Source organism: Thamnophis sirtalis, unplaced genomic scaffold, assembly GCF_051295495.1.
Source record: "Thamnophis sirtalis isolate CommonGarterSnake01/CBP01778 unplaced genomic scaffold, rThaSir2_p1.2 scaffold_2, whole genome shotgun sequence".
Taxonomy (NCBI): Eukaryota; Metazoa; Chordata; class Lepidosauria; order Squamata; family Natricidae; genus Thamnophis; species Thamnophis sirtalis.
Genome location: NW_028261382.1, coordinates 172,439,927 through 172,467,195, shown reverse-complemented (window position 1 = coordinate 172,467,195; position 27,269 = coordinate 172,439,927). Strand labels below are relative to the sequence as shown.

Genomic DNA, 27,269 nt, shown 5'->3' with positions numbered 1-27,269 from the left:
AGTCCAGGGGTCTCCAACCTTTGCAACTTTAAGTCTTGTGGACTTGAACTCCCAGAGTTCCTCAGCCAGCAAAGCTCTCTCTCTCTCTCTCTCTCTCTCTCTCTCTCTCTCTCTCTCTCTCTCTCTCTCTCTCTCTCTCTCACTCACTCACTCTCACTCTCACTCTCTCTCTCTCTCTCTCTCTCTCTCACTCACTCTCTCTCACTCTCTCTCTCTCTCACTCACTCACTCTCTCACACACACACACACAATTTTATATTTTGAGGTTTTTAATTGTGCACATTTCCCAGAGACATTGAGAAGTTGAATGGCTTCAGAAATATAAGGGAGGTGGGGTCTTAGGGGGGAGGGGGGGATATATAGTATGTGTTAGATTTTAAAGTAACGCGACTGCACTTGTATACTGTTGCTCTTTAATTCCAGTGTAAAAATAGGACACACTGAATATATTAATAGATAGTAGAAATACACCGAAGGGAGGAGTAGAGGGATAGAAGAAAGAGGGGTAGAGAGGGTGGGAGAGAGGATGGGAGGGAAGGTGAGAAGGAAGGGAGGGAGTGTACTGGGAGAGAGGAGTGGTAGAGGGGGAGGGGAAGTAGGGTAGAGGGAGATGATGGAGGGAAGATGGAAAGTTGGAGGGGGGTGAAAGAAAGGGTGTATGGAGGGTCGAAGAGGTACATTGGGTTTCTATTTTGGGTGGTATTGTTGACAAGAGGAATGGCTGTGTTTATTGTTTAATGTTATATGGCCCCGGTTATGCACAGTATATATGTGAAATGAAAATGGAAAATAAAAACACATTTACAGAAATAAAGAAATATAAGGGAGAAAAAACAGTTGACAGACATATATATGAATTACTTTTTTAAAAAAGATTTTTATTAACAAACGTGTAAAATACACACACACACAAATTAGACGTACATCACATTTATGCAATACAGTACGAACAGGAACTTCTTGTTTTTTATAATAGCAATCATCAATCGATACCGCTCACCTTATATTATTTCCCCTTCTATTGTATTTCATTTGGATTTCACCCTTTTCATCCCTCTTATTTTACTCATAACTATTATTTTTTGAGTTTTGTTATATTCCTTCATTGATTTTTTGTTTCTTTCCTCCATCCACCTATACCATTTATCCCATATCTGGTAGAATTCTGATTCTTCCTTTCCCTGGATTTCTTGGGTTGGTTTGTCCATTTCGGCACAGTCCATAATCTTTCTTATTATTTCATCTTCGCTTGGGATTAATTTGTTTTTCCATTTCTGGGCAAAGGCAATCCTTGCCGCCGTAATTATATGTAGTATTAAATACTGGATTTCTTTTTTGTATTTCACCGACATAATTCCTAATAAAAAAACTTCAGGTTTCCATTCTATTTTAACCCCTGTTATTGCCTCCAGCCAATTTTTGATCCTTTTCCAAAAATTTGTTGCCTCCTCACAGGTCCACCATAAATGGTAATATGTTCTATGTATTGATTCGCATTTCCAGCATTTTGGGGAGGTATTTGTTGAAATTTTAGCTAACCTTGTTGGTGCCAGGTACCATCTGTAACTGTGCTTACTTTAAATGTTGTAAATGTGTTGCTTGTTTTCTAGAAGTATGTTCACAATGAAATTATGCACGTTATGCAGCATTGAGGCCATTTTTAAAGAGTGGGATGTGTGTGTGTGGTTTTTTCCAGACAAGCTGCGTTTTGCTGATTCTGTTATAAATAAAGTTACAGAGAAGTCTAGGCAAAGAGAAGCCGATATGTAAGTAATATGGATGCGCAGAAATAAATGTTGTAGAGAATATATAACTTACTCGATTGGCATGGATTTGTAGTACAATTAATATATTAATATGTTATGTTTTGATATAACATTCTAAGATAACCTTGCGAAATTAACATCGAAGTCCTGCAGATGCCTCCTTAGAATCTTTTGCCTGATTATTTAAGACCAGGCATGCATTCCTAAAAAGTGAGGTTAAGATTGGTTTGGTAAATTAAGTTATTTCCAATTTTGTTTTGGCACGTTCTTATCTAATAGTGATACTATTTTATTTTCCTGAAAACCACCCTAATGTTATTTGACTCGTGAACCAACAAATGCGCGCACGACAATAGCGCGCTGACAAAACCGCGGTGAGAAAACCATGATGTCATAAACGCGCCCACAACAACGCGCCGACAAAACCGCGCCCACAAAAGCCCGATTTAAGTTAAGGTTAGGGTTAGGTTCAGGGGTAGGGTTAGGGTTACAGTTATTACATTGTTTTTGTTGTTTTTTGATGGCGCGCTTTCGTCGGCGCGCATTTGTTGGCGCGCTTCTATGCTCATTGGTCGGCGTGATTTCAACCTCGCAGTTTCCTCACCGCGGTTTTGTCGGCGCGGTTTTGTCGAGCGCGCATTTGTCGGTGAACCATTTGACTGACGTCCGTATCAGTTACATTATGAAGATTCCTGGTTTTAATTCCTGGAGAATATTTGAGGTTTTCTGTCCTGTTTCTTGGCCCAGAATATTTTCATATTGCTGACATGTAGCTTAAGTGTTGAGATATTTGTATTTTATTCTGGTACAATGGATCATACGATGTTTTGTTTCTGCTAGGTACCGGATAAAAGATAAATCAGATAGGGCGACGGTAGAACAAGTAAGTGATATAAATTGTCAGTTGTAAAAAAATGTATTGTGAGAATTCAAAGTATTTAAAAGAAAACCTTTCAGCCAGCTATATTCTTTAATAGCAGTGCATAACATTGTAATGTCAATGTGAAATCCCTCTTTTACATTACACAGTTAATTTGATTTTATTTGATTTATTCCATTTCTATGCCGCCCTATTCCCGGAGGGACTCAGGGCGGCTCACAAACCGAAGTAAGGTGGGGGGATACAAACAGGAGGAAAAACAAAAAATAGGACTTCCTTAGATTTTAAACTTGAACGTGATTTAATCCACATCTTTGTAAGTAATGGATTTGGTGGTGTTTTGTCTTTCTAAGGTCCTGGATCCAAGAACACGGATGATTCTCTTCAAGATGCTTAGCAGAGGTGTGATCTCCGAGATCAATGGTTGTGTCAGCACTGGAAAAGAGGTTGGCTGAGTCTATCGTTTGCTAAAAGTAATCTTGCAATGCATTTTTAAAAGCCTTGTGATTTGTATTACGTGCTTTCTATGATATTTCTGAAAAGTCATTGTGAAACAAAGAGGCTCCATTCTTCTGCATCAGAACTGGCAAGGATTTATAGATACCTGTTGTGGCCCAGCAGGAGCCGTTGGAGCTGCCAGCAGACTCCGACAGCGAGGGGGCCCTATGAGTCGGCTCTGGAGGATGTGGAGGACCCTGGACAGGGTTCCGACTCCAAGCAAGGCACAGAGAGACCAGTGGGGAGGAGACAAGGGAGAGTGAGCCGGAGGCCAGTAGTGAGTTGTTCCTGGATGCACGCCATCGAAGAGCTACTAGGCGTCAGGAACAATTACACAATTACAGGAGGTGATTGTACTCAGCTGGTGGTCATTAGGCTCCTCTCCAGACTATAAAAAGCTACTTGTGCACACGGCCCTCTTTGTAGAAGTCAACGCAGGATTGAATGTCGGAGGACAGTACTGTGAGCTTGGCAGGCTGGATTGCTGCCAAGCCTTATCTGTGTTTATTGCTGCCTGAGTTTGTCTGAGTTGGTGCCAAGGTCCTTATCTGTTTGTTCTGCTTGGCTTTCAGCCACCGAGGTTTTGGTGTTTTGCTAATTAAAGTACATTCCAGTTAAGCTTGTCTCAGCATTCGTTACTGGACGGAGGAGGGGGTCAGAACAGTGATGTAATTTGCAGAATTACCATTTGCAGCTATCATTAAGTGCCTCTTTTTATTCAAGCAGTTCTGCGCCAAATCCAGGACACAATCCAAACCATTTTTTGTACATGTGGAAATAGGCTTACAAATACAGAGAGCCATTTTTTTTCCTCCACGCATAGACTGTGATAAAGATGTATTTATTTCAGATCATTAATGCTGTGCGTTGTTATTATTATAGGAGTGGTATATCTCTATGCAAAATGATTCAAGTGCGGGTGACTCCCCCCCCCCCAATTCTGTTCATGGTTCACCTGTTTGGAAAGGAGCAAAGGCAATTTAAAATATTAATCGAGTGTGGTTTGTACCCCTGTGATCTATTAGATTTACTAAACCTAATAATAAGTCATGTTTAATACACTGTAGTGGCTAGGTTGATACAAACTCAGATACAAATCAGTGTGTACACAGGCAGTGATCCAAAATAAAACTCTGTATTATGTGTATTAAACTCTGTGCCATGTAGTAGTTAATTAAAACAAACTAAATTTAAAAATATTGGTTGTGTTGTGACTCAGCAGAAGTTTGCTGTGAGTTGAGTCGGGATGCAGGAATAACAATGCAGCTGGGGCTCGTTAGTGTGGTCTTCTGGAGATAAAAGGACTGATGGTGCCACGCCCTGGTTGCAGAAGTCAACGTTCATTCATTCGTTCACAGTTCATCATTCATCAGTCGTGGTTTGTTTGTGAGAGGCACTTGGATAAGTGATTTGCTTTCTGTAACCCTGATTCGACGAGATACTTGGAGAAGTGATTTGCTTTCTTTCTGTAAACCTGGTGTTGCTGTAATTAGCTCTTTGTTTTTGCATTCTGCTGCATAACCTTTTTGCCAGAGACTTTATTTATGTTTATTTTGGGCTCGCAGCCAGCGTGAGCCAGGACTGATAAAGTTATTTCCTTTTAAGTCTGTCTGACTGTCGTCTGTGAACGAGCGAAGAAGGGGGGGGGGGTCAGAACAGGTTGACTACTCAAAAAGTATGCTGTATATCAATCTATTGACACATGTTTATTATATTTTTTTCCCAGGCTAATGTGTACCACGCCAGCACTGCAAAAGGCGAGAATAGAGCAATAAAGATTTACAAAACTTCTATTTTGATGTTTAAAGATCGGGATAAATATGTGAGTGGAGAATTCAGGTGAGTCTGCCTTGCATACTTGCTTCTGGATTTCACTTTTCAGTTGTTTGTTTTTTACAAAAATAAACATTCGATCTCCCTCTTGCCATTGCAAGGTTTCGCCATGGCTACTGTAAAGGAAACCCAAGGAAGATGGTCAGGACATGGGCAGAAAAAGAAATGAGGAATTTAACCAGGTAAGAATTGACATTCTTCCGTTTTCAGCTGGACTTCGGGGAATGATAGTAGCAGTTAGCAATAGCAGTTAGACTTATATACCGCTTCATAGGGCTTTCAGCCCTCTCTAAGCGGTTTACAGAGTCAGCATATCGCCCCCACAGTCTGGGTCCTCATTTTACCCACCTCGGAAGGATGGAAGGCTGAGTCAACCTTGAGCCGGTGAGATTTGAACCGCTGAATTGCAGATAACAGTCGGCTGAAGTGGCCTGCAGTACTGCACCCTAACCACTGCGCCACCTTCGCTCTTTAAGAGTCGATTGTAAGAGTAGATTGAGGGGATAGCAGAGGAGTTATCCCTCCTAATCCCTCCCATCTCCAAACATTCATAGTTAAAGTGGCTACCTCTAGAAAAGTGTTTCTCAACACTTTAGGAGATGCAATTCTTTCAAATGCTCATTTTAGGACCAACTTCAGAGTGCCTTGTTCGAGGATTCCTGCTGAACTCCAGAACAAATTGGTGCTTTTAAAAGCAAAACGATTTAAATACTTGTGTTTTCAGGTTTAGAACTTTTTTTTTTTTAAAAAAAGAGAAAGCCGTGAATTTTGTTTTCCTTTTCAAACATGTACAAACGATCCACATTTAGAATCAGAAATATGGCAATGAAAATAGCAAAAATACACATATTGAGTGATCACATTCGTATGTTAGGTAAAGGTTCCCCTTGCACATATGTGCTAGTTGTTCTCGACTCAGCAAGATTGAGAGAGGCTTGTGAGGCTGTTTTTATATATTTTCTTGCTTTATATGCAGTATTTCCTGACTAAATAACTGTGAAGGTAAGGTCAATATTATTGGATTAAATGATCTGAATTTCTGAAGCTCTTTTCTGCATGTAGGGCTTTTTTTAATAGGTGGTATCCGATATATCAAATAAGAGCAGTTTTGTCTTTTTTTTTGTGACTTGCTTTGTAGGTTACATACAGCACAAATCCCATGTCCAGAACCCATTATGCTAAGAAGTCATGTTCTTGTGATGGGTTTTATTGGCAAAAATGATATGTAAGTATATTCAAGTGCTATGCGGCTGGGTTCAAATTTTGGGTTCACTGACAAATGCACGCTCGACAAAAGCGTGCCGATGAAACTGCGGTGAGGAAACCACGAGGTCAAAATCGTGCCGATGAATGCACGCAGAAGCGCGCCGACAACAGCGCACCGACAAAAGCGCGCCTTCAACAAACAACTAATAACAACCTAATAACCCTAAACCTAACCCTAAACCTAACCCTAAACCTAACCCTGAACCTAACCCTAAACCTAACCCTAACCCTAAACCTAACCCTAAACCTAACCCTGAACCTAACCCTAAACCTAACCCTGAACCTAACCCTAAACCTAACCCTGAACCTAACCGTGAACCTAACTAAACCTAACCCTGAACCTAACCCTGAACCTAACTCTAAACCTAACCCTAAACCTAACCCTAAACCTAATCCTGAACCTAACCCAAAACCTAACCCTAAACCTAACCCTAAACCTAACCCTAAACCTAACCCTAAACCTAACCCTAAACCTAACCCTAAACCTAACCCTGAACCTAACCCTAAACCTAACCCTGAACCTAACCCTAAACCTAACCCTAAACCTAACCCTGAACCTAACCCTGAACCTAACCCTGAACCTAACCCTAAACCTAACCCTAAACCTAACCCTGAACCTAACCCTGAACCTAACCCTAAACCTAACCCTAAACCTAACCCTAAACCTAACCCTGAACCTAACCCTAAACCTAACCCTAAACCTAACCCTGAACCTAACCCTAAACCTAACCCTGAACCTAACCCTGAACCTAACCCTAAACCTAACCCTAAACCTAATCCTGAACCTAACCCAAAACCTAACCCTAAACCTAATCCTAAACCTAACCCTAAACCTAACCCTGAACCTAACCCTAAACCTAACCCTAAACCTAACCCTGAACCTAACCCTAAACCTAACCTTGAACCTAACCCTAAACCTAACCCTAAACCTAATCCTGAACCTAACCCTGAACCTAATCCTAAACCTAACCCTAAACCTAACCCTGAACCTAAACCTAAACCTAAACCTAACCCTAAACCTAACTTAAATCGTGCTTTTGTGGGCACGGTTTTGTCGGCGCGTTGTGGGCGCGTTTATGATGTCGCAGTTTTCTCGCCGCGGTTTTGGCGCGCTTTTGTCATGCGCGCAAATTTTCTGTTAAGCCAGGATTTATTTTAATTATGATATACTATGCAAACCATAGTGGCCAGAGTCACACAGAATAGTAAGCTTAAACATTTATGATTTATAGATTCACACACTTAAACACAATCTTGCATACTTCTATAGGCGTTATTTAAGTAGTATAGCATGGGAAAGGGTTATATAGGAAGTCAAGTACTATTTATTAGTGTCTTCCGTTGCATTGGTCAATGTTTTGTCGACCTCAACAACTTTAAAATGTGTGCATTTCAACTCCCAGCATGCTGGCTAGAGGAATTTGGGGAGTTGAAGTCCACATATCTTAAAATTGCTGCAGTTTGGAAACATTGGCACAGGTTTGCAGAATCAAAGCTTCAGAAGCATTGTGCCTCTAGTGCATTTCTCAATTCTAGCAAAACTAGATCAGATGGCTGATCAATACAGTCTGTGTGGTTAACTGGTGGATAGTACAAAACCTTCCATAGCATATGTAATAAATTGTGCAGAAACCGATTGAAATGAGTAACCTAATTGCAGAATCCAGGGATAGCTGCGGTTTCCAAACTGCTCTGAAATTGGGGGGGGGAGGGGATCCCATCAAACTATATTAAAAGTAATCCCATTTCGAAGTTATCAGTGTGAAAGCAGGAGCAATGTGCAAAATGTTTTGAATTTAATTTAATTTAATTTAGTTTATTGCATTTATGTGCCGCCCTTTTCCCCGGAGGGGACTCAGGGCGGCTCACAATCCAAGTCAGGGAAGGGGATACAGATAAGGGATAAAAAGACAAACAAAACAATACACAATTTAAAAGCACACAACAACCATACCATTCGAGGGGGGGGGGGCAAAAGCTCTTTAGCCCCAGGCCTGTCGGAACAGCCAGGTTTTAAGGGCTTTGCGGAAGGCCTGGAGGGTGGTGAGGGTTCGAATCTCCACGGGGAGCTCGTTCCAGAGGGTTGGAGCAGCCACAGAGAAGGCCCTCCTCCGGGTAGTCGCCAGCCGGCATTGGCCGGCGGATGGAATTCAGAGGAGGCCTAATCTGTGGGATCTAATCGGTCTATTGGAGGTAATTGGCAGCAGGCGGTCTCTCAAGTACCCAGGTCCAATACCATGAAGGGCTTTATAAGTGACTCTGAATTGTCTCAGATTGAAAACATTCTGCTTCCAATTTAAGAATGTTATTTTCAAAAGCGGAATATAGGTTGATTCAGTCAGCCTGAAGCGCTTCTGAAATTATTAAAATTTCTAATGGGGAAGAGCTGCTTTTTTGCCTGAAATAATGGGGTAGATGTTTTGAGTTTGAAACATTTTGCACTCAACTGGAGGGTTACTGTTGTGATGCTATCCACGTCATGGAAAGCTTGAAGCTGATTATTGTTATTTGGGCAACAGAATATACTTGAGCCTCCAGTGACGAAGCTGGATTTAATTTGAGCACCCCAAATTAATCATTATTCTTTGCAGGAAGATTGCAACCCTTTCCGGAATAGGTTAATTGTTCCATTCCTGAAGCAGAAAAATAAAAATCAAGGATACTCAGTCGCTGAAGTGCATTTTTGTCCTGGAAACTAGATTGACCTCGGCAGCTGAGCATCTTTAATTTGTCTTTTAGTCTACCTAACATTTGTTTAAATAGTGCTAATGCTTACTTTTAAATTAAAATGCTAGTTGAAATATCAGTTTAACAGGTCCTTGGAGGAGGGGGGTGGAGTTCATCCTTGGTGTCCATTTAATAAATTGCTTTCTTCATTTTGTTGCGCATTGTGCAATGTGATCGTCGCACGCATGAATTAAATTATGGCATATAAGCAGATTTTTTTAAAGTGCCTGTCTGGATTACTGAGTGTAAGATTAACGTCTGGGTGTCCCATTTTATCTGTTGCATCTGAAGTTCACTAAGAGGGTAACTGTTTAATTGAGACTTCGTTGTGCATAAGCTTAAGGAAGTACGTTTAAGGCTCTAATTGTGATATTTGTGAGGTTTGATCAGAAGGCAAGATGTCTTGTTCAATTTGCAAATCAGATTGACTGATGCACCAGGCTTAGATGTAGCGATGCGAACATTGAGGAAAAATGAGAGAGCTTTTCACTTTTCCTCCTAAATGTTTTGTTTTTCCCTTGCAATTTATATTTCTGCTTATGTGGGAGTTTATTTGGGCCTTACGTAGTTCTCTTTATGGAAAGACAGTGATTGCAGTATTTATTTAAGGAAAGGGGACAGTTGGATATATATATATATATATAGCTTCCTCCCATAATTGGGGCTTACCAGGGGTTGTAAAAATCTAATAGATACCTTTCATCCTGGCTTCGTTGATAACGGATAAGAGCCTGTGGCCTAATGGCTAAGATGTCTGCCTAGTATGTAATATAGCCCAGATTCAAATCCAAGTAAGGGTATGGCTAGCTGATGAGAGCAAAATAGCTTGAAACAGATCTATACTAGTCTCTTTTTATTTATTTATCAGCACAAATAAAAACACACACACACATATATATAGTGTCACAACCCCTGGTATGCCCAAATATGGGAGGAGGCATACTGCTTCCTTTCTCTGTCTATCGGCTCATCACAAGAGACCATCAGACAGAAAGCCAATATTTTTACTGTTGCCTTTGTTACATTTGTGTTGTATTTGAGCTGATAAATAAATAAAGGGAGACTAGTATAGATCTATTTCAAGCTATTTAGCTCTCATCAGCTAGCCATACCCTTACTGGGATTTGAACCTGTGCTGTATTACATATTAAGCAGTTGTGTTAACCACTAAGCCACAAGGTTCTCCTCCTTTATCAGCTGAGCCAGGGAAATAGGTATGTATTTAGTGTTACAACCCCTGGTATGCTCAAATATGGGAGGAGGCATACTGCTTCCTTTCTCTGTTTATCAGCTCATCACAAGAGACCATCCAGACAGAAAGCCATTATTTTTACTGCTGCCTTTGTTACATTTGTGTTGTATTTTATATAAACATTGTATTCTTTGTTTCTTTTCTCCTTTGCTCCAAGGCCTGCTCCTTTGTTGAAAAATGCCCAGTTATCAGAGTCAAAAGCCCGAGAGTTGTACCTGCAAGTCATACAGTATATGAGAAGGATGTACCAGGACGCCAAGCTTGTTCATGCAGATCTCAGTGAATTTAATTTGCTGTATGTCTTGTTTTTGTTTTTCAACTTTAACATTGGGGCTTGGGACTTATTTGCATAATGACTATGTGGGGGTTACAATCCTTCCCTCAAGATAAGGTAGGTATTGTTTAGCAGGAAGCATATCCTCCAGCCAGTGTCTCTCTGGGAGCCTGTTAGGAAAGTGTCCTCTTTGGGACACTTGTTGGATTCCCAATGTAATTTAAGCCATCTGCTACTGAGTTGTGAATTCTCTGAATGCATTCGGGCCTGAGAAACGGCATATTCTCCTCTGCCCAGACAGAACTGCACGGAATTAGCAATAGCAATAGCAGTTAGACTTATATACCGCTTCATAGGGCTTTCAGCCCTCTCTAAGCGGTTTACAGAGTCAGCATATCGCCCCCAACAACAATCCGGGTCCTCATTTTACCCACCTCGGAAGGATGGAAGGCTGTGTCAACCTTGAGCTGGTGAGATTTGAACAGCCGAACCGCAGAACTGCAGTCAGCTGAAGTAGCCTGCAGTGCTGCATTTAACCACTGTGCCACCTCGGCTCTCAAATTAGTTCTTGTGTTGCAGGGTGAAGAATAGTTGATAACTAAACTATTGCATAAATGAAGAAGCTTGCAGTTATTCAGCCTAAGCGCATAATCAAGTGTTGTGGCCCAGCAGGAGCCGTTGGAGCTGCCACCAGACTCTGACAGCAAGGGGCTCTATGAGCCGGCTCTGGAGGATGTGGAGGACCCTGGACAGGGTTCCAACTCTGAGCAGGGTGCAGAGAGGCTGCTTGGCCACCAGGAGGCGCCTGAACCTTGGAGCAGTGGGGAGAAGACAAGGGAGTGTGATCCTGACGTCATGCATTGGAGCAGTGGGGAAGAGACAAGGGAGTTGTTCCTGGATGCCCGGCAATGGAGGGCTAATAGGTGTAAAGAAGCCTCTCTGCGCCCTGCTCGGAGTCAGAACCCTGTCCAGGGTCCTCCACATCCTCCAGAGCTGACTCATAGGGCCCCTCGCTGTCGGAGTCTGGTGGCAGCTCCAACGGCTCCTGCTGGGCCACAACACCAACCTATCAACCACAACTCTGTGTTGTGGCTCATTGCACAACCCTGCTGCTCCAGCTACTAAATTTCAACGTCTTAACATCTTTGAAAATGACTTGCTAAATTGGCATTATTTAATTAAAACGACAGCTTCATTACAGCCATTAAAACTCTGTGGCATTCATTCATCCAGATGTCCACCAAAGACCCTGATGTTTTCTGTCAATGCCCTAATTGATATATTTGAAAATGAATGCCTTATTGTATTGATGTTTTCCCCTTTTTCCAGGTATCACAGTGGTCAGGTATATATTATAGATGTGTCCCAATCTGTGGAACATGATCACCCACATGCTTTGGAATTCCTGAGGAAAGACTGTGCCAATATCAATGGTAAGGAGGAGATAATATTCCTTCTGTGGAGAGAAGAAAGGAGGGAAGGAAGGAGAGAAGAAAGGAGGGAAGGAAGGAGGGAAGGAAGGAGAGAAGAAAGGAGGGAAGGAAGGAGGGAAGGAAGGAGAGAAGAAAGGAGGGAAGGAAGGAGGGAATGTAGGAGAGAAGGAAGGAGGAACGGAAGGGGGAAAGGAAGGAGAGAAGGAGAGAAGAAAAGAAGGAGAGAAGGAGGGAAGGGGGAAGGAGGGAGGGAAGGAAGCAGGAAAGGAAGGAGAGCAGGAGAGAAGAAACGAGGGAAGGAAAGAGGGAGGGAGGGAGGGAAGAAGAAGTAGGACCGTTGTAAGATAAGGTGGATCTATGGGATGGTAAGAAAGCAATCTTCAAGTATATTGTCAACTGTAGGGAAAAAATTATTATAAATACATATTATTAATAACAGTTATGAGATCATATAATTGTGAATGTATATATGAAATTGATAAAATAAAAATTAAAAAAAAATTGAGGAAAGAAAGAGAAAAAAAATCCTGTGATTTAGCTATTCAATAGAGTTGATCATATTTAAGTTGCATAATTGGATATTTCAATCTTAAAAATGATCCCGATGACAACTAAGATCATAATTCTGATGTGCTTGGAGTGGGGGGGAGTGTGCTTAAAAATGGATTATCCAGGAAAGTTTTTTGTAGCGCCATTCAAAGTTTCTGCCGCATAAATGAACTACTTCATCTTGTGGCACCAAGTTTGGAAGCTGAATTGGAGCATCAAAAGTTTCGGGCCTGCCACAATTTCTGGTGTGGGAAAATGGGAGGGGGGGATTATATGGAGCATGGGGAAATATATAGTCTAAATAACATTCCTTTCTCAGAGCGTCAAGGACATCTTGCCCTGCATCTGGAGTGGTGTGACTGGGAGGCATCTCCAGTTTTGGATGGTGCCTGATTGTCTCATGTGATGGACATGTGGGTGCTGGGCAGGGACTTGAACTTTCACTTGGGTGGGGAAAATCTGGAAACTTTCAGATTCAGATTTTCCCAGATGCGCCAATATGACATCTGTAATAAAATGGAACTTTGAGGAAACTCAAAGAAACTTGGAGTCTTCTTTCATTGGGGGTGTTACTTGGAACCCTGACATTTTAGATTGTAGATTGTAGATTGTAGAAATTTATTTATATGCCGCCCTTTTCCCTGGGGGGACTCAGGGCGGCTCACAACCCAAAGGGGGAGACAAACTTTTAACATATAAGACAATACATAATTAAAAACACAACATTCATACCATTCGGGCGGGTTACAGTCTTAGCCCCAGGCCTGACAGGATAGCCAGATTTTGAGGGCTGTGCGGAAGGTCTGGAGGGTGGTGAGGGTACGAATCTCCACGGGGAGATCGTTCCATAGGGTCGGAGCTGCCACCGAGAAGGCTCTCCTCCGCGTTACTATTTATAAGCAATAGTAACTTTAACATCATCTTCGTCCTTTCTGGTAGATTTCTTTTATAAGTACAACGTTGCCGTGATGACGGTGAGAGAGCTCTTCGAATTTGTCACGGATCCATCTATTACGAATGAGAATATGGATGCCTATCTTGAAAAGGTCAGGTTTGAAGATTTGCCTTCTATGAAAAAATACACACGTTGAAGGTTCATGCAGGCAGTCCTCACTTAGCAACCATGATTGGGAACCGTGACCCGACAAATGCGCACCCGATAAACGTGCGCCGATGAAACCGCCACGACAAAACGGCGAAGTCGAAAGCGCGCCCGCTAAAGCGCGCCGACCAAACCGCGCCCACAAAAGCGCGATTAAGGTTTTTAGATTAGGGTTAGGTTTAGGGTAAGGATTAGGGTTGTTACCGTTGTTTTCGCGTTTTTCGATGGCGCGCTTTTGGGCACGCTTTCGATTTTGCCGTTTTGTCACGGCGGTTTTGTCGGGCGCGCATTTGTCGGCGAACCATTGGGAACAACAACTCAGCATTTAAGTGAAGGGTTATTAAGTGAAATTATGCTTATGATCTTACTTCCTTCACTTTATAGGCCTGCAAGTCATAATTACAAGCATTGGTCATAAAGTTACTTTTTCATCACTGTCATAACTGAATGTCTACTAAATACAGTAGCTAAATAAGGACTATTGTGTTCTTGTCAGCCTCTGCATTGCTATCGCTTCGGCTGCCATGAAACGGGGAGGGAGGGCATGGTATTTGGGAGGGGTTACTCATTGTGCTGGAGGAAGGTTCTGGACTTCACCGACTGATCGGACTATGCATGCGTGGGTGTTTCCCGCCAGGACTAACGGCACCGACATTCCATCTTCGTGATGCCTTTTGAAGTTATCTCACACCTGACACTTGCAAGAATTATGATTGGACTGGGACTGTGATGCCAAGGGGTGGGGAATGGGTTCTTCTATATATCAATCGCTTTCGCGCCTTAATATCCAGACTTCGCTATGCTTTGCCTTTAATCATTCTTAATTAGTAAAAGTATACCTGATTTCCACGCATGGAGTCTCGTGGTCTTTCTTTCCTAATTAATTAATGAAGAGGAGCTGACAGTTCTTTGCCTTGAGTTATTTGTAAAAAATAATAAAGGTAGGGTTTAAATAAATGAGACTATCTGTATTGATATTGTCCCTAAAATACTATTTGTGAGGGAAAAGTATTTGTTTATTGTGGCTAAGAGGAGCTGGCTTCCTTGAAACTTTCTATAACATGCTATAAAAACTGATTTTTCCCATCTTGTTTATGAGATCTGAAAGAAGTGAATCTCTTGAAAATGTCCTTTCCCACTTGCAACCAAAGCTGTTGTGGGAAGAAACACATCTGTTTTCTGCTACTAATGCTACTATAGTCATGTCGGGAGCACCGAAGCGCCTCATAATTCAAAGGGTTGAATGGTGACACTATCATTGCCTGGGAGACCCCCCCCCTTTGGAATTCCTTTCATGTCCCTGTTAAGTTGCCCACCCAAGTGGTACCCATCTATCTACTCTATCTGCAGCGGCTGACTTGATCAAAAGCTTCTGGGGCTATCTGGAATCCAGGGAGATTCTTGGAGATAAAGATGATTTCGCGTGCTGATGAGCTACAGACTGCCAGCTTCTCATTTGGCTTAAAATTAAGTGGAATTAAGTGAACTGCCATGGGCCAGGCAGTCTGATGGACTTAAGGAAGCTGTGCAGTAGTTCATTGGTGCCCAATAGAGCCGAGGTGGCGCAGTGGTTAAATGCAGCACTGCAGGCTACTTCAGCTGACTGCTAGTTCTGCAGTTCGCCTGTTCAAATCTCACGGGCTCAGGGTTGACTCAGCCTTCCATCCTTCCGAGGTGGGTAAAATGAGGACCCGGATTGTTGTTGGGGGCAATATGCTGACTCTGTAAACCGCTTAGAGAGGGCTGAAAGCCCTATGAAGCGGTATATAAGTCTAACTGCTATTGCTATTGCTATTGGTGTGCAGTAGTTCATTGTACCGAATGTGACGCATTAACAATCTTAAAGGTCAAAAGTGGCATTATCTATTAAGCAAAAGCTACTCTGGGCAAGATCCAATGAATCTGTTATAGAATTTAAATGTATCCTTATCTGCAGCTTTCAAAAAAAAAAGATCTAACTTCCACATTTTAGCCTAGTTGAAGTTCACGGACCACTTTTAATGCACTGCAATATTTTAGTCTAGAAATGATAAGTATGGTTGGCTGATGTCCTTTCTATCTGCTTCAGAAAAGGCACAGTTGGCAAGTCAGCTCTGATTAATACAGTGCGCTCCCAGTCGTGTGCCATACTAAAAATACTAGATTCTCCAGTAATTAATTGCAAGCCAGCTCCCCCACAATCTGTCCTTTACATAATAAGATCCATCTGCATTTGCTTCTGACTGAGCAATTGATTGACATTTGCCAGTTTGGGATTTTGTATCCTGAGCATTCTGATATGTGTGGCACAACCGTGACCTGACAAATGCGCGCCCGGCAACAGCGCGCCCGACAAAACTGTGGCGATAAAACCGCGACGTCGACAGCGCGCCCACAAAAGCGCGTAGACAAAAGAGCGCTGACAGAAGTGCGATTACGGTTAAGGTTAGGGTAAGGGTTAGGTTTAGCGTTAGGTTTAGGGTTAGGTTTAGAGCGCGCTTCTGTCGGTGCACTTCTGTGCTCATTCGTCGGTGTGATTTCGAACTCGCGGTTTTTTCCAAGCGGTTTTGTCGGGGCGCATTTGTCGGTGAACCTGGCACAACCCCATAAATGAAGCAGCAAATTCCTTCCAATACCCTTCAAAGGTCCTGTTTTTCCAGGTCAGTTATGTAGCCAATGATCTAGTAACAATGAACTATACAACATCAGGTTTTTTTTAAAAGAGGCATTAACACTTGGATGGAAGAATATACGTCATTCTCTTCAGAATTGGTTCCCAGACTGATAAACAACTAGTCGCAAATTTTATTACTATTGAAAAGAAAATGGTTTCCTTGCAGAAGGCAGTTAAAGAAGTAGAGTATCGCCATCCCAGTGTGCGAGAAGATATACTGCTTCCAAATTAAACACCATTCGTTGCTGGGAATCCTTCTAAACCGTCCATCTCAATAAATCTTGCTAAAAAGAACTTGGTGGAAATTGTGCTTAGGGGGGGGGGAAAAACCACCTTGGAAAAGGCAAGTGTCAAAGAACCTAACTAGCTCTTTTGAATGAGTTTTCCAACGTTAGGAATTTATTTCTCAATATTTTATAGGTTATGGAAATTGCATCTGAGAGAACAGTGGAAGAAATATCCAATCAGAATAATGTAGATGAAGAGGTAAGCCAGTGGACTAAATAAATGCACCATGTCTCTTCTGAAAGAACCTCTGCATTTTGATAATACTCAGGAATATGTTTATTTTCATCAAAGGTTTCAGCAGAGTCTGTATTTTTATGGTTCCACCACAAAACCGCGGTCGACTAAAGGGCGCTCGACGAAACCGCGTACCTGACGTCATCACAGCGCGACGAAAAAAGCACGCTGTGAGCGGTAAAGCTAAAATTAACGCGTAAACCTAAACCTAACCCTAAACCTAACCCTTAACCTAACGCTAAACCTAACCCTAAACCTAACGCTAACCCTTAACCTAACCCTAACGCTTAACCTAACCCTAAACCTAACCCTAACCCTTAACCTAACCCTAAACCTAACCCTTACCTTAACGTGAATCGGCTTGCTTTAAAAGCGCTTTTTAAAGCGCCCTTTTTTCTCCGCGGTCGTATTTGTCGCGCTGCTGATGATGTCAGGTACGCGCTTTAATCGGGCGCGCTTTAGTGGACCGCGGTTTTGTCGTGCCACGATTTTTATAGCCTTCAAATAATTGCAGTAATTTATTCCTCTGTTATAAATTTTATGTTTAAATCATTAATAAAAGGCAATAAACACTCCATCATGGAAGTAGATTTTACTTAAGTCTCTTCTTGAACGCCATAATTTTTGTGGTTCTTTTTTTTTTTTTGGCTCTAAGAAAATACCTTTAATTTGTAATAGATTAAATGAAAGAGTATAATATGGTTAATACAGGATGTTTCTTTCTATATCGGAATGGTTCCATCTACACTTACAAAAGGATTTCAGAAAAAAAGCCACTTAAACCCAAAGGTGCTTTTTCAAGACTTTCTTGGTTTTTCTTTGAAGACGTTTTGCTTCTCATCCAGGAAGCTTCTACAGCTCTTAAACGTGTTTCTGCTTTTTCAAAAATGAATCTGATTTACACTTTAGTCCATCCTGGCAAGCATACGATTGAAAGACCTATGACCTCCTCCTTTCTTAGCTAATCAGAAAATGTCACAAGTGATTTATAGTTTAAATCATGCTTAATTCTCCTTGCTAGGTGTTCAGGAAAGCCTATATCCCTAGGACTCTGACAGACGTTAAGAACTATGAGAGAGATGTCGACATAATGATGAAGCTGAAGGAAGAAGATTCAGCCCTCAGTGTGCAGCAAGATAATGTAAGCAATACTGGATTGACTGGACATCTAAAAAAATATCAGGGGTGGGTTCCTGCCAGTTCTAACCTCTTCTATAGAAGAGGTTCCACAAATCTACAGTGCTGTTTAGAACTGGTTCCAGCTCCCTCCCCCCGCCCGTCCGCACATCATCAAGATGAAGAGCGAGAGGAGGAATGCTGGGAGTTGAAGTCCACAAGTCTTAAAGCTGTCAAGTTTGAACACCCCTGGGGGTTTTTTTTCTAGAAGGTTAGGGGTGCAAGGGTCTTGTAACTTGACAGCTTTAAGACTTGCGTGCTTCAAATGCCAGAGTTTCTGAGCCAACATTTTGGTTGCTAAGCAAGAGCATTGTTAAATGAGTTTCACCACATTTTACAAGATGGCCACGCCCACCCAGTCACATGACTGCCAAGCCACTCCCACTCAGTCACATGGCTGGCAAGTCATTCCCACCTGGTTACAAGGTCGGCAAGCCACTCCCACAAAGCAGGCCACACCGACAGAAGAGGTTCTAATTTTTTTTGAAACCCACCACTGAGAAATATGCTTATTTATCTACGTGAAATTGATTAGTGTATCACATTACATATTGGGTTGGATTCAGAGTGGCCTGAACATAAGGGCTATGCCCAGAGTTGTTGGGAATCAAGACAGCATAGAAAGTATTATGTTATGGTTGGCCATAAAAACCGGCAGATGTTTAGCAATAGCAATAGCAGTTAGACTTATATACCGCTTCATAGGGCTTTCAGCCCTCTCTAAGCAGTTTACAGAGTCAGCATATCGCCCCCACAGTCTGGGTCCTCATTTCACCCACCTCGGAAGGATGGAAGGCTGAGTCAACCTTGAGCCGGTCAGATTAGAACCGCTGAACTGCAGATAACAGTCAGCTGAAGTGGCTTGCAGTACTGCACCCTAACCACTGCGCCACCTCGGCTCTTTAGACTGGATTTGGCAGAATAGAAGTGTTTAAAAAGTCAATTTTTCTCCCTGTACTCCCTGTATTTGTTTCTCTTGCTGCCCCAAAGGGTTCCAGCATTGTACAGATTTTCATGAGAAATACAAAACTATGGAATGAGGAAGAGTTGTAACAATTATCTTTTCCTCTTGAACCTCTGGACACCCCACTAAAGTCACTTTAATAATGACAGTGAAAACAACAAATTTGCTATTAAGAGTTTTAAGTTAATTTTAAAATTAATCTCTTGTCATTTCTCCTTTTTAAAGAATCATTTGGTTTATAAAAATATTGGAGTAATAATTTGAGGGGGGGGCAGGGGGGGTTTTCAACCGGTTCGCGGCGGTCCCCGCGAACCGGTTGGTCGGCGAACCCAGAAGTAAGTAACTTCCAGGAACTGCCCACCCGCGCTCCTTACCCGGTTTTGACGAGTTCTGTGCTTCCACGCATGCGCAGGACGCATACAGCGCCTGCACGATCCTCCAGGAGCAGCTGGAGCATCGCACAGACACTAGTACGCATGCGTGCACTGCGCGCGTGTATGAGGATGCTGCCGGCCCCGTTCCAACCGAACCGGTTGGAACGGGGCGAGAAACCCACCCCTGGGGGGGGGGGGGAGGGGGGATTTGGACAGAAACTCAGAATGTAATGCCTATAGCTCCAGAAGCATGTTGAATGGTAACAGCAGCAAATAACTTTTGGTGAAGTAATTGGTGCTTTCTCTTTCACTAGAATGTAGTATAGTGTAAGTCAGATCTTTATTATGATCGTTGACCAAAGATTTGAAAAATCCACATTCCGATTGTTTTGCTGTTATTCTTTGTTTTTGCACAGATTCTGTACCAGACAGTAACAGGATTAAAGAAGGATTTATCTGGGATTCAAAAGGTAAGAGGGTGCTATTCCAGGACTGTGTTCTTCAGTAATAAAGGGAGTCCTTGATTTACAATCACAATTGGGCCCAAAATCTCTGTTGCTAAGTGAAACATTTATTATATTTTTTGCCCCAGTTTGCGACCTTTCTTGCCACAGTTGTTAAGTGATTCACTGCAGTGGTTAAGTTAGGAACAGGATTGTTGTGCGAGTCTGGCTTCCCTGTTGACCCCAGGAGATTATGGTTCACCGACAAATGCGCGCTGGACAAAAGCGCGCCGACGAAACCGCGGCGAGAAAACCGCGAGTTCTAAATCGCGCTGACGAATGAGCGAAGAAGCGCGCTGACAACAGCGCGCCGACAGAAGCACGCCTTCAACAAGCAAGTAATAAACACGAGTTCTAAACCTAACCCTAACTCTAACCCTAGCCCTTACCTTAACTGAAATCGCGCTTTTGTGGGCGTGGTTTTGTCGGCACGTTGTTGGCGCATGTATGACGTCGCGGTTTTCACACCACGGTTTTGTCAGCGCGCTTTTGTCGTGCGCGCATTTGTCAGGTCACGGGAGATTACATGACCCCAGGACATGTAATCAACCATCATAAATATGAGTCAGTTGCCAGGCATCTCAGTTTTGATCATGGGACCCCGGGGATATTACAGTGGTTGTAAATATGAAAATATGAAATAGAAAAATGGTGATAAGTCACTCTTTTCAGTGTAAAGAAACATGTAAAGCGAGGATTATCTTTATTCAGATTACAGTTAAACCTCTCCTGACTAGAGTTTAGATTCAGGATCATGCTAAGCCCAATCTTAGTGTGACTTAAAATGATATGCAAATATAATATCAGTGTTTGTAAATCTAGACTTATGGCTAGTTATTTTTAATTCTTTAACTGATTTTGGAATATCCTTGCTGGTCACCTGCCTACAGATGTAACAAAAACCCTGATTGAAAGCTGCAAATTGGATCTTCCTCCTGGTTTCCAACTTTCTTGATTATGATTCTGTTGCTCCATGTTTCTACAGTTAGAACAAGAGCTTAAAGCTCTTTTGTTGCCAAAATATCTCGTCTTTACATCAATAATACTGGTAAAATATTGGGTAGTTTGAGTTTATAGAAGATTTTTGTTAGCTCTGTTAAATGGTTCAAACATATAGTTTCTCCTTTGGCTGTCCTTGCGTTCTTAAAATCCAACTTTGAGCAATCTTTTGGAATTCTTTGTATGTCTTGGACGTCGGTATTGTATACCCAGCAACAGCCTGTGCTGCGCCCTGATTGGCTGGACACAGCACAGCCTGTGATTGGAGGTTCTAGTGACAGTTAAATGACAGTTGGTACCTGAGGGTATAAATACAGTGACCGTTGTAACAGATTCTGAATCGCTGTCATCTCGCAATAAACATCTTACTCTCTGATTCCATGGCTCCTGCTTCTTTCCCTCAACATATTTAACACTGGCGACGAAGGTGGGATCGCGATTCCGCAGAGCCTGGAATAAGAATAAAACTAAACCATAAGACAGTTGCAACGCAACCAAGCAAACGCGTAGTCGGCTTCCAGTAATATTCAGCTCTCGGAGAAGGTTGTGAAGGCTGAACTTCACGTATCCAAAGAATTTCTGATGGAAAGACTGTCAATGACCGAAGGAAAAAAAATGAATCTTTCGGTTCGTTGTAGGTGCCTGCACTCCTTGAAAATGATAACGATGAGGCGGATTCTAATGATGAGGATGAGGATGACAGCTCTGACAATTCAGACTCAAGTTGTAAGGAACAGGAAGACCTGAAGCTTCCTAAAGACCAAGTAGCTGAAACAGGTGTTGACAAAAAGGTTAGTGGGACAGCTTTCTTGGTATGGTTTGGTTTGGTTTATTAGATTTATATGCCGCCTTTCTCCCAAAGACTCAGGGCGGTGTACAACATTAAAAGAAACACATAATACAAAAGTTAAAAAAAAATAATTAAATAGAATATCCCAAGCAAACCCAATTAGAAATGACAATAACATTTTTTTTTAAAAATCGAATTAAAATTAACAATGATCAATAATTTATTTTGTTTTGTTCAGGCCAGGCTGGCTTGATGGAAAAGCCAACTTTTTAGGGCACGTCGGAAGGACCGGAGGTCGGGGATTATACGAAGATCCGGGGGCAGCTCATTCCAGAGGGAAGGCGCTCCCACAGAGAAGGCTCTCCCCCTGGGGGTCGCCAGCCGACACTGTCTGGCCGACGGCACCCTGAGGAGGCCAACTCTGTGGGATCGCACTGGATGGTGGGAGGCTACCGGTGGCAGTAGGTGGTCTCGCAGGTATCCTGGGCCTAAGCCATGGAGCGCTTTAAAGGTCATAATTAGTACCTTGAATCGCACCCGGAAGACAACCGGCAACCAGTGCAGGCCGCCTAAAAGGGGCGCAACATGATAACCCGCGCAGCCGCATTCTGGACCAGTTGAAGCCTCCGGGTGCTCTTCAAGGGCAGCCCCATGTAGAGAGCGTTACAGTAGTCCATGCGAGAAAGGACAAGGGCATGAGTGACTGTGCACAGAGCATCCCGATCCAGGAAGGGGCGCAACTGACGTACCAGGCGAACCTGGTAAAAGCCCCCCCCCCCCCCCCCCGGTCACGGCCATCAGGTGTTCTTCTAAACTAAGCCGCATATCCAGGAGGACGCCCAGATTGCGGGCCCTCTCTGAGGGGGCTAACATTTCTCCCCCTATCATCAAAGATGGAACAAGATGCACAAATCGGAGAGGCTGCTCTGAGTGTCCATCTCTATATAAATGTCCTTGCTCTTCTTTTGGTCTTTTGCTCAATTGATGTTTCATACTTGGCTGTATTTTTTCCAGGAAAGGAAGAAAATAGTCAAAGAAGCTCAAAGGGAGAGGAGAAAACACAAGACCCCGAAGCACGTAAAGAAGCGGAAAGAGAAGGTGGCAAAAATGAAAAAGGGCAAATAAAGGCGGGTGATCCTTTTTTAAAAAAAGTTTTTCTTGTTTTAGTGAGTCGCTATTTTGGAGCGGAGTCCATTTTGTTGCGTATCAACAGAGCACCGTGAACGGGCTAAATTGTTACCAGATTGACTTGTTCCCGTGTGCTTCTGCAGAATCAGAAGCTCCCGCTAAGAATATATTCCCGTGGAGAAATGAAAACAATTCCACAAACGTTTTTTTAAAAAGCAATCCAGAGAAATTGATTGCAACATACAATTGTATATTTTGTACTTGCATAGTGTCACCTGTTCTAACCCCCCCCCCTCCGTCCAGGAACGAAAGTCGAAACCAACGTAAATGAGAAGGTTTCTTTTAATCAGTCCAGACTCTCGTTGGCTGCAAGCCACATAAACAAGGAGATAAGCACTCTGGCAGCAAGTCCTACAAAACGTGGCAGCAATGCAAACAAACTCTGGCAGCAATCCAGCCTGCCAAGTTTGTTTCTTGTTAGTCCTTAACGTTGACTTCTGCAGAAAGGCGTGGCACAAGCAGTCTCTTTTATAATCAGGAGAGGATCTTAATGAGCATCAGCTGAGGGTAATCACCTCTTGTAATTACACCGTTGTTCTTGATGCCGAGTAGCCCTTCGATGGCGTGCCTCCCGGAACAACTCACAGGTGTTTGCTGGATCAATCTCCCTTGTCTCCTCCCCACTGATCCAAGACTCAGACACTACCTGGTGACCAACCAGTCTCTCCTCGCCCTGCTCGGAGTCGGAACCCTGTCCAGGGTCCTCCACCTCCTCCAGGGCCGACTCATAAGACCCCTCGCTGTCGGAGTCTGGCGGCAGCTGCAACAGCTCCTGCCGGGCCACAACAGTCACCCAACATGTAAATAATTCCTTTCTCGTTCCATGATCAATTAGATGCATGGGTAAATAATGTGTGGGAAGAGTTTACATAGCATTGTTCATTTAAGCCAGGGACATGCAGGGGATGGCCTTGAAGACATTGGATCCCACCTCTTAAAATTTCTCTTTCCATGTTGAGGAAGGCAGAAGGGAATTGGAGTTCGGCAACACCTAGAAGACCAATCAGGGACCTGTTTATGATGAAAACTGTTCATTCAATTTCAGTGAATTGTCTGCATGAAAGATCGCTTGTACAAAGAGGAAGAGTGAATGAGGTCTTGCTAGCAAATATATTCCTTCTCATCCTGTCCATCTGCAACATTGACACTACATTTGGGAAGTGAGAGGTGTGTGTGTGTTTCAGAGCAAAACCACACTTATAAATAACATGGTTTTTTTTCACACTGGATGTGTGCTCCACAGGTTACTTCTTGGATTCTGTTTGTCAGTCAGTTTTACCTGTTTGGCTGCATTGTAGGGAGCTTCAGGGGAGTACTGTTGCCTAGGTAACAGACTAACCGATTCCTCCTCCTCTTTCGGGAAATGTGAGCTTTCTTTCTTCATTGTGCAAGTTTACGAGTAGAGTGACCTTTCTGTGATCAAGAGAATACTTCTGTAACTGTTCTTGATTTGAGTTCAATTTGCTTCACCATGGATGGAAGCATTGTAAGGATACTTACAAACTGAGTTGACGCCAAAGATCAATCGTTCACATTCATTACTCAGTTGTTTCTAAAAGTTGAAATCAAGTTCAATGATGGGGCACTAGCATCCTCAAAACATTATTAATTAATGTTCTGAACTATTAATGGAATCGCTGAACTTTATCAAATTGGTTTTATCCTGATTAAAAACTACAAACTACAATACTTGGCTCAGATGTTTAAGGGGCAGCAATATTTTAACAGCTGTCAGTAATCTAAATCCATTGCCAACTGGTGTCATTTTCTTTGAAAATAAAACTCAAATATTCTACAATATGTTTATGTGTTGATTAAAAAAAAACCTTATTACTCTAACCCCAGTTTTATAGGAATAATAACAAAGAAGTTTCATATAGAGATACATTTGACAGTATTGTTTTCATTTTAAAAAAGTTTGAATCGCCTGGTTTGAGAATAAATATGGGCGACTGTGGCATTTTGGATGTTGAATGAATATATATTTAGCTTAAACACAAAATCATTTGTAATCTTCACAAGAAAGAGGTTCCGTTTTTCCCCCTCTCCCAGTGCCGATAAGGCTCTCAGAGTTCAGCTGTGTAAACACTTTGTGCCCTTGGCTCTTATCACTTTTAATTACAGAACTTTGAAGTACAAAGACCGTGAAATCAAAGGAGAAACAGGAACGAATGCGTAGTTTCAGAAACTCTAGCCTCCAAGTGGCAGTATTGCTTCCTTTCACTCTCTGATGTTGTCTCGGGCTTAAGGGAAACAAAGTTCTTAAATGGAGTTTAATAGCAAATAATAGAAACTTTTGTTAGAGTAGAGAAGGATATTTTAATCCTTAAGTTAAAAAATAAAGCAAGAAAAAGTCGAAGAAGAAAAACCAGTCTGTTCACTTTAAGAAGAGGAGAGAAAAAAAAGTTGCGAGCACTTCAGTCCACAAAGTGTAATTACAAAAGGGGAAAAAAAGCATACTAACCAAAACAATCCAATGCAGGTCAATTTCGCCGCTTACTTCTGCTTAAGGATTTAATTTAGCATAAAAAAAGAAGTTTTTTGGGGCAGTCTTTTTCAAAACAGAAAGGATTCCTCATCAGATGGACACACTTTCTCTTTCCGTTTCCTTTCGTTCCGGAGCCGTCCAAACTTCATCAGCCTAGGCTGCCTTTTGTCGCCAGCTTGAAAACTTTCTCTTGGATCAATCGGGGACTTTGCGGGGTCCCTGAGATCAGCAAGACGTAGTCTTCCTGTTCACCGTCTCTTCGGGACAGTTTAGGTCCTATTGGATCACCCAGCGGCAAAAGTATCAGCGGCAGTCTCGGAGCATTGAGACCGCACGTCCGTACCATTGCGACGTTGGCCCCTCTTTCACTTTAGAAGACAAGCTGAGAATAATTATTCTGAGCCTGGCTTCAGATAGTGTATTATATGGAGGGAAGATTTAACCATGGTTTGCCAAAGTGAAATTGGATTGATTCATATAGAACACTAAATTGTAGGCTTATCAGCGAAACGAAACGTTTTGTTCCGTATTCAGAACAATCCACGTATACCAGGGGTCCCCAAACCATGGGCCACGGCTCTGAGCCATGGCCCATTCGGAACCAGACCAGTTCATGCATGCACCTCCACTTGTGTAAATGGCAAGTGCACATGCTTGTGCATGAAGCTCTATTTGCATGAGTGGCAGCAGAGGTGGATTCCTACCAGTTTGCACCTATTCGGTAGAACCGGTTCATCAAATCTACCGAACCGGTTAGAAGAGGTTCCACCAGTGGACCCGGAAAGCAGGCCACACCTACAGAAGAGCTTCCATTTTTGGAAACCCACCACTGAGTGGCAGGTATGCGTGCCGTCACTTGTGCAACTGGAGCTGCACACACTCAAGGGTGCCTACCACTCAGAACCATCCCCTCTCCTTTCCCCCCCACCAGTACGCCAAGCTGGAAAGTTTGGGGACTGCTGATGTATATCGTTTCTTTCTACCTGTTTTCATCTTGTTTTTACTACGAATCCATGCATATATGGTGAACCCCTTTTTTTCCATGCATACTCTCCTGTTTCGTTTATGAAAAGGACTGGATTAAGATAAAGTGAACTTTGGAGTATAAAGGTTCCCCTTGCGTATACACCCTAGTCGTTCCCGACTCTAGGGGGCGGTGCTCACCTCTGTTTCAAAGCCGAAGAACCAGCGCTGTCCAAAGACGTCTCTGTGGTCATGTGACCGGCATGACTAAACACCGAAGGTGCACAAAACACTGTTACCTTCCCCAACAAAGATGGTTCCTATTTTTCTACTTGCATTTTTACATGGCTTTCGAACTGCTAGGTTGGCGGAAGCTGGGACAAGTAACGGGAGCTCACTGTTACGCGGTGCTAGGGATTCGAACCACCAAACTGCCGACCTTTCTGATCGACAAGCTCAGTATCTTAGTCACTGAGCCACCATGGAGTATAGAGAACATTAATTAACTCAACAACGATGATTTTTATCTTTCCCGAGGCAAGGTTTGAAGGCTACCTGAATGAATATGCTTGTATTATTTATTAGCCATACACATATTTTTTTTTACCTGATCTAATATTCTTATTAGGAAGCTGGTGATCTTCAGAAACACAGCAGGTGGAGCCTTTGTCATGTTTTTATTAGGCTGCTACTGACTGAACTCTCAAAGAATTGAGACCGAACTTACAGTGTCTGATGTCTTCTTTCTGTTTAAAAGTTTTTATTTTCCATTTTTTCATTTTCATACACTCACATATATACTGTGCATAGCCGGCGCCATACAACATTAAACAATAATCGCAGCAATTCCTCTTGTCAACAATACCCCAAAAAATACAAACCCAATATACCTCTTCCACTCTCCATACATCTCTTTCTTCCACCCCCTCCAACTTTCTATCTTCCCTCCATCATCCCCCTCTACCCTACTTCCCCTCCCCCTCTACCACTCCTCTCTCCCGATCCACTCCCTCCCTTCCTTCTCACCCTCCCTCCCATCCTCTCTCCCGTCCCTCTCTACCCGTCTTTC

At 42.6% G+C, this 27,269-nt stretch overlaps 1 protein-coding gene across 2 annotated transcripts in view; it reads left to right on the top strand.

Annotated features, from left to right (window-relative positions):
- RIOK1 (RIO kinase 1) overlaps positions 1-24,547 on the top strand; it is a 33,492-nt gene extending 8,945 nt beyond the window's left edge. The window contains exons 5-19 of one of the 2 annotated variants that reach the window (XM_087707496.1): positions 1,697-1,766; positions 2,607-2,649; positions 3,000-3,092; positions 4,871-4,983; positions 5,079-5,159; positions 6,116-6,202; positions 10,380-10,517; positions 11,826-11,929; positions 13,418-13,524; positions 16,654-16,719; positions 17,777-17,896; positions 19,686-19,739; positions 21,410-21,562; positions 22,576-22,638; positions 22,729-24,547. In XM_087707496.1, the coding sequence (XP_087563622.1) occupies positions 1,697-1,766; positions 2,607-2,649; positions 3,000-3,092; positions 4,871-4,983; positions 5,079-5,159; positions 6,116-6,202; positions 10,380-10,517; positions 11,826-11,929; positions 13,418-13,524; positions 16,654-16,719; positions 17,777-17,896; positions 19,686-19,739; positions 21,410-21,562; positions 22,576-22,638; positions 22,729-22,731 (1,295 nt within the window). In that variant the 3' untranslated portion in view covers positions 22,732-24,547. Of the gene's footprint in view, positions 1-1,696; positions 1,767-2,606; positions 2,650-2,999; positions 3,093-4,870; positions 4,984-5,078; positions 5,160-6,115; positions 6,203-10,379; positions 10,518-11,825; positions 11,930-13,417; positions 13,525-16,653; positions 16,720-17,776; positions 17,897-19,685; positions 19,740-21,409; positions 21,563-22,575 lie in introns of both variants that reach the window. The other variant, XM_087707495.1, reaches the window with a different exon arrangement.
- The last annotated feature ends 2,722 nt before the right edge of the window (positions 24,548-27,269 follow it).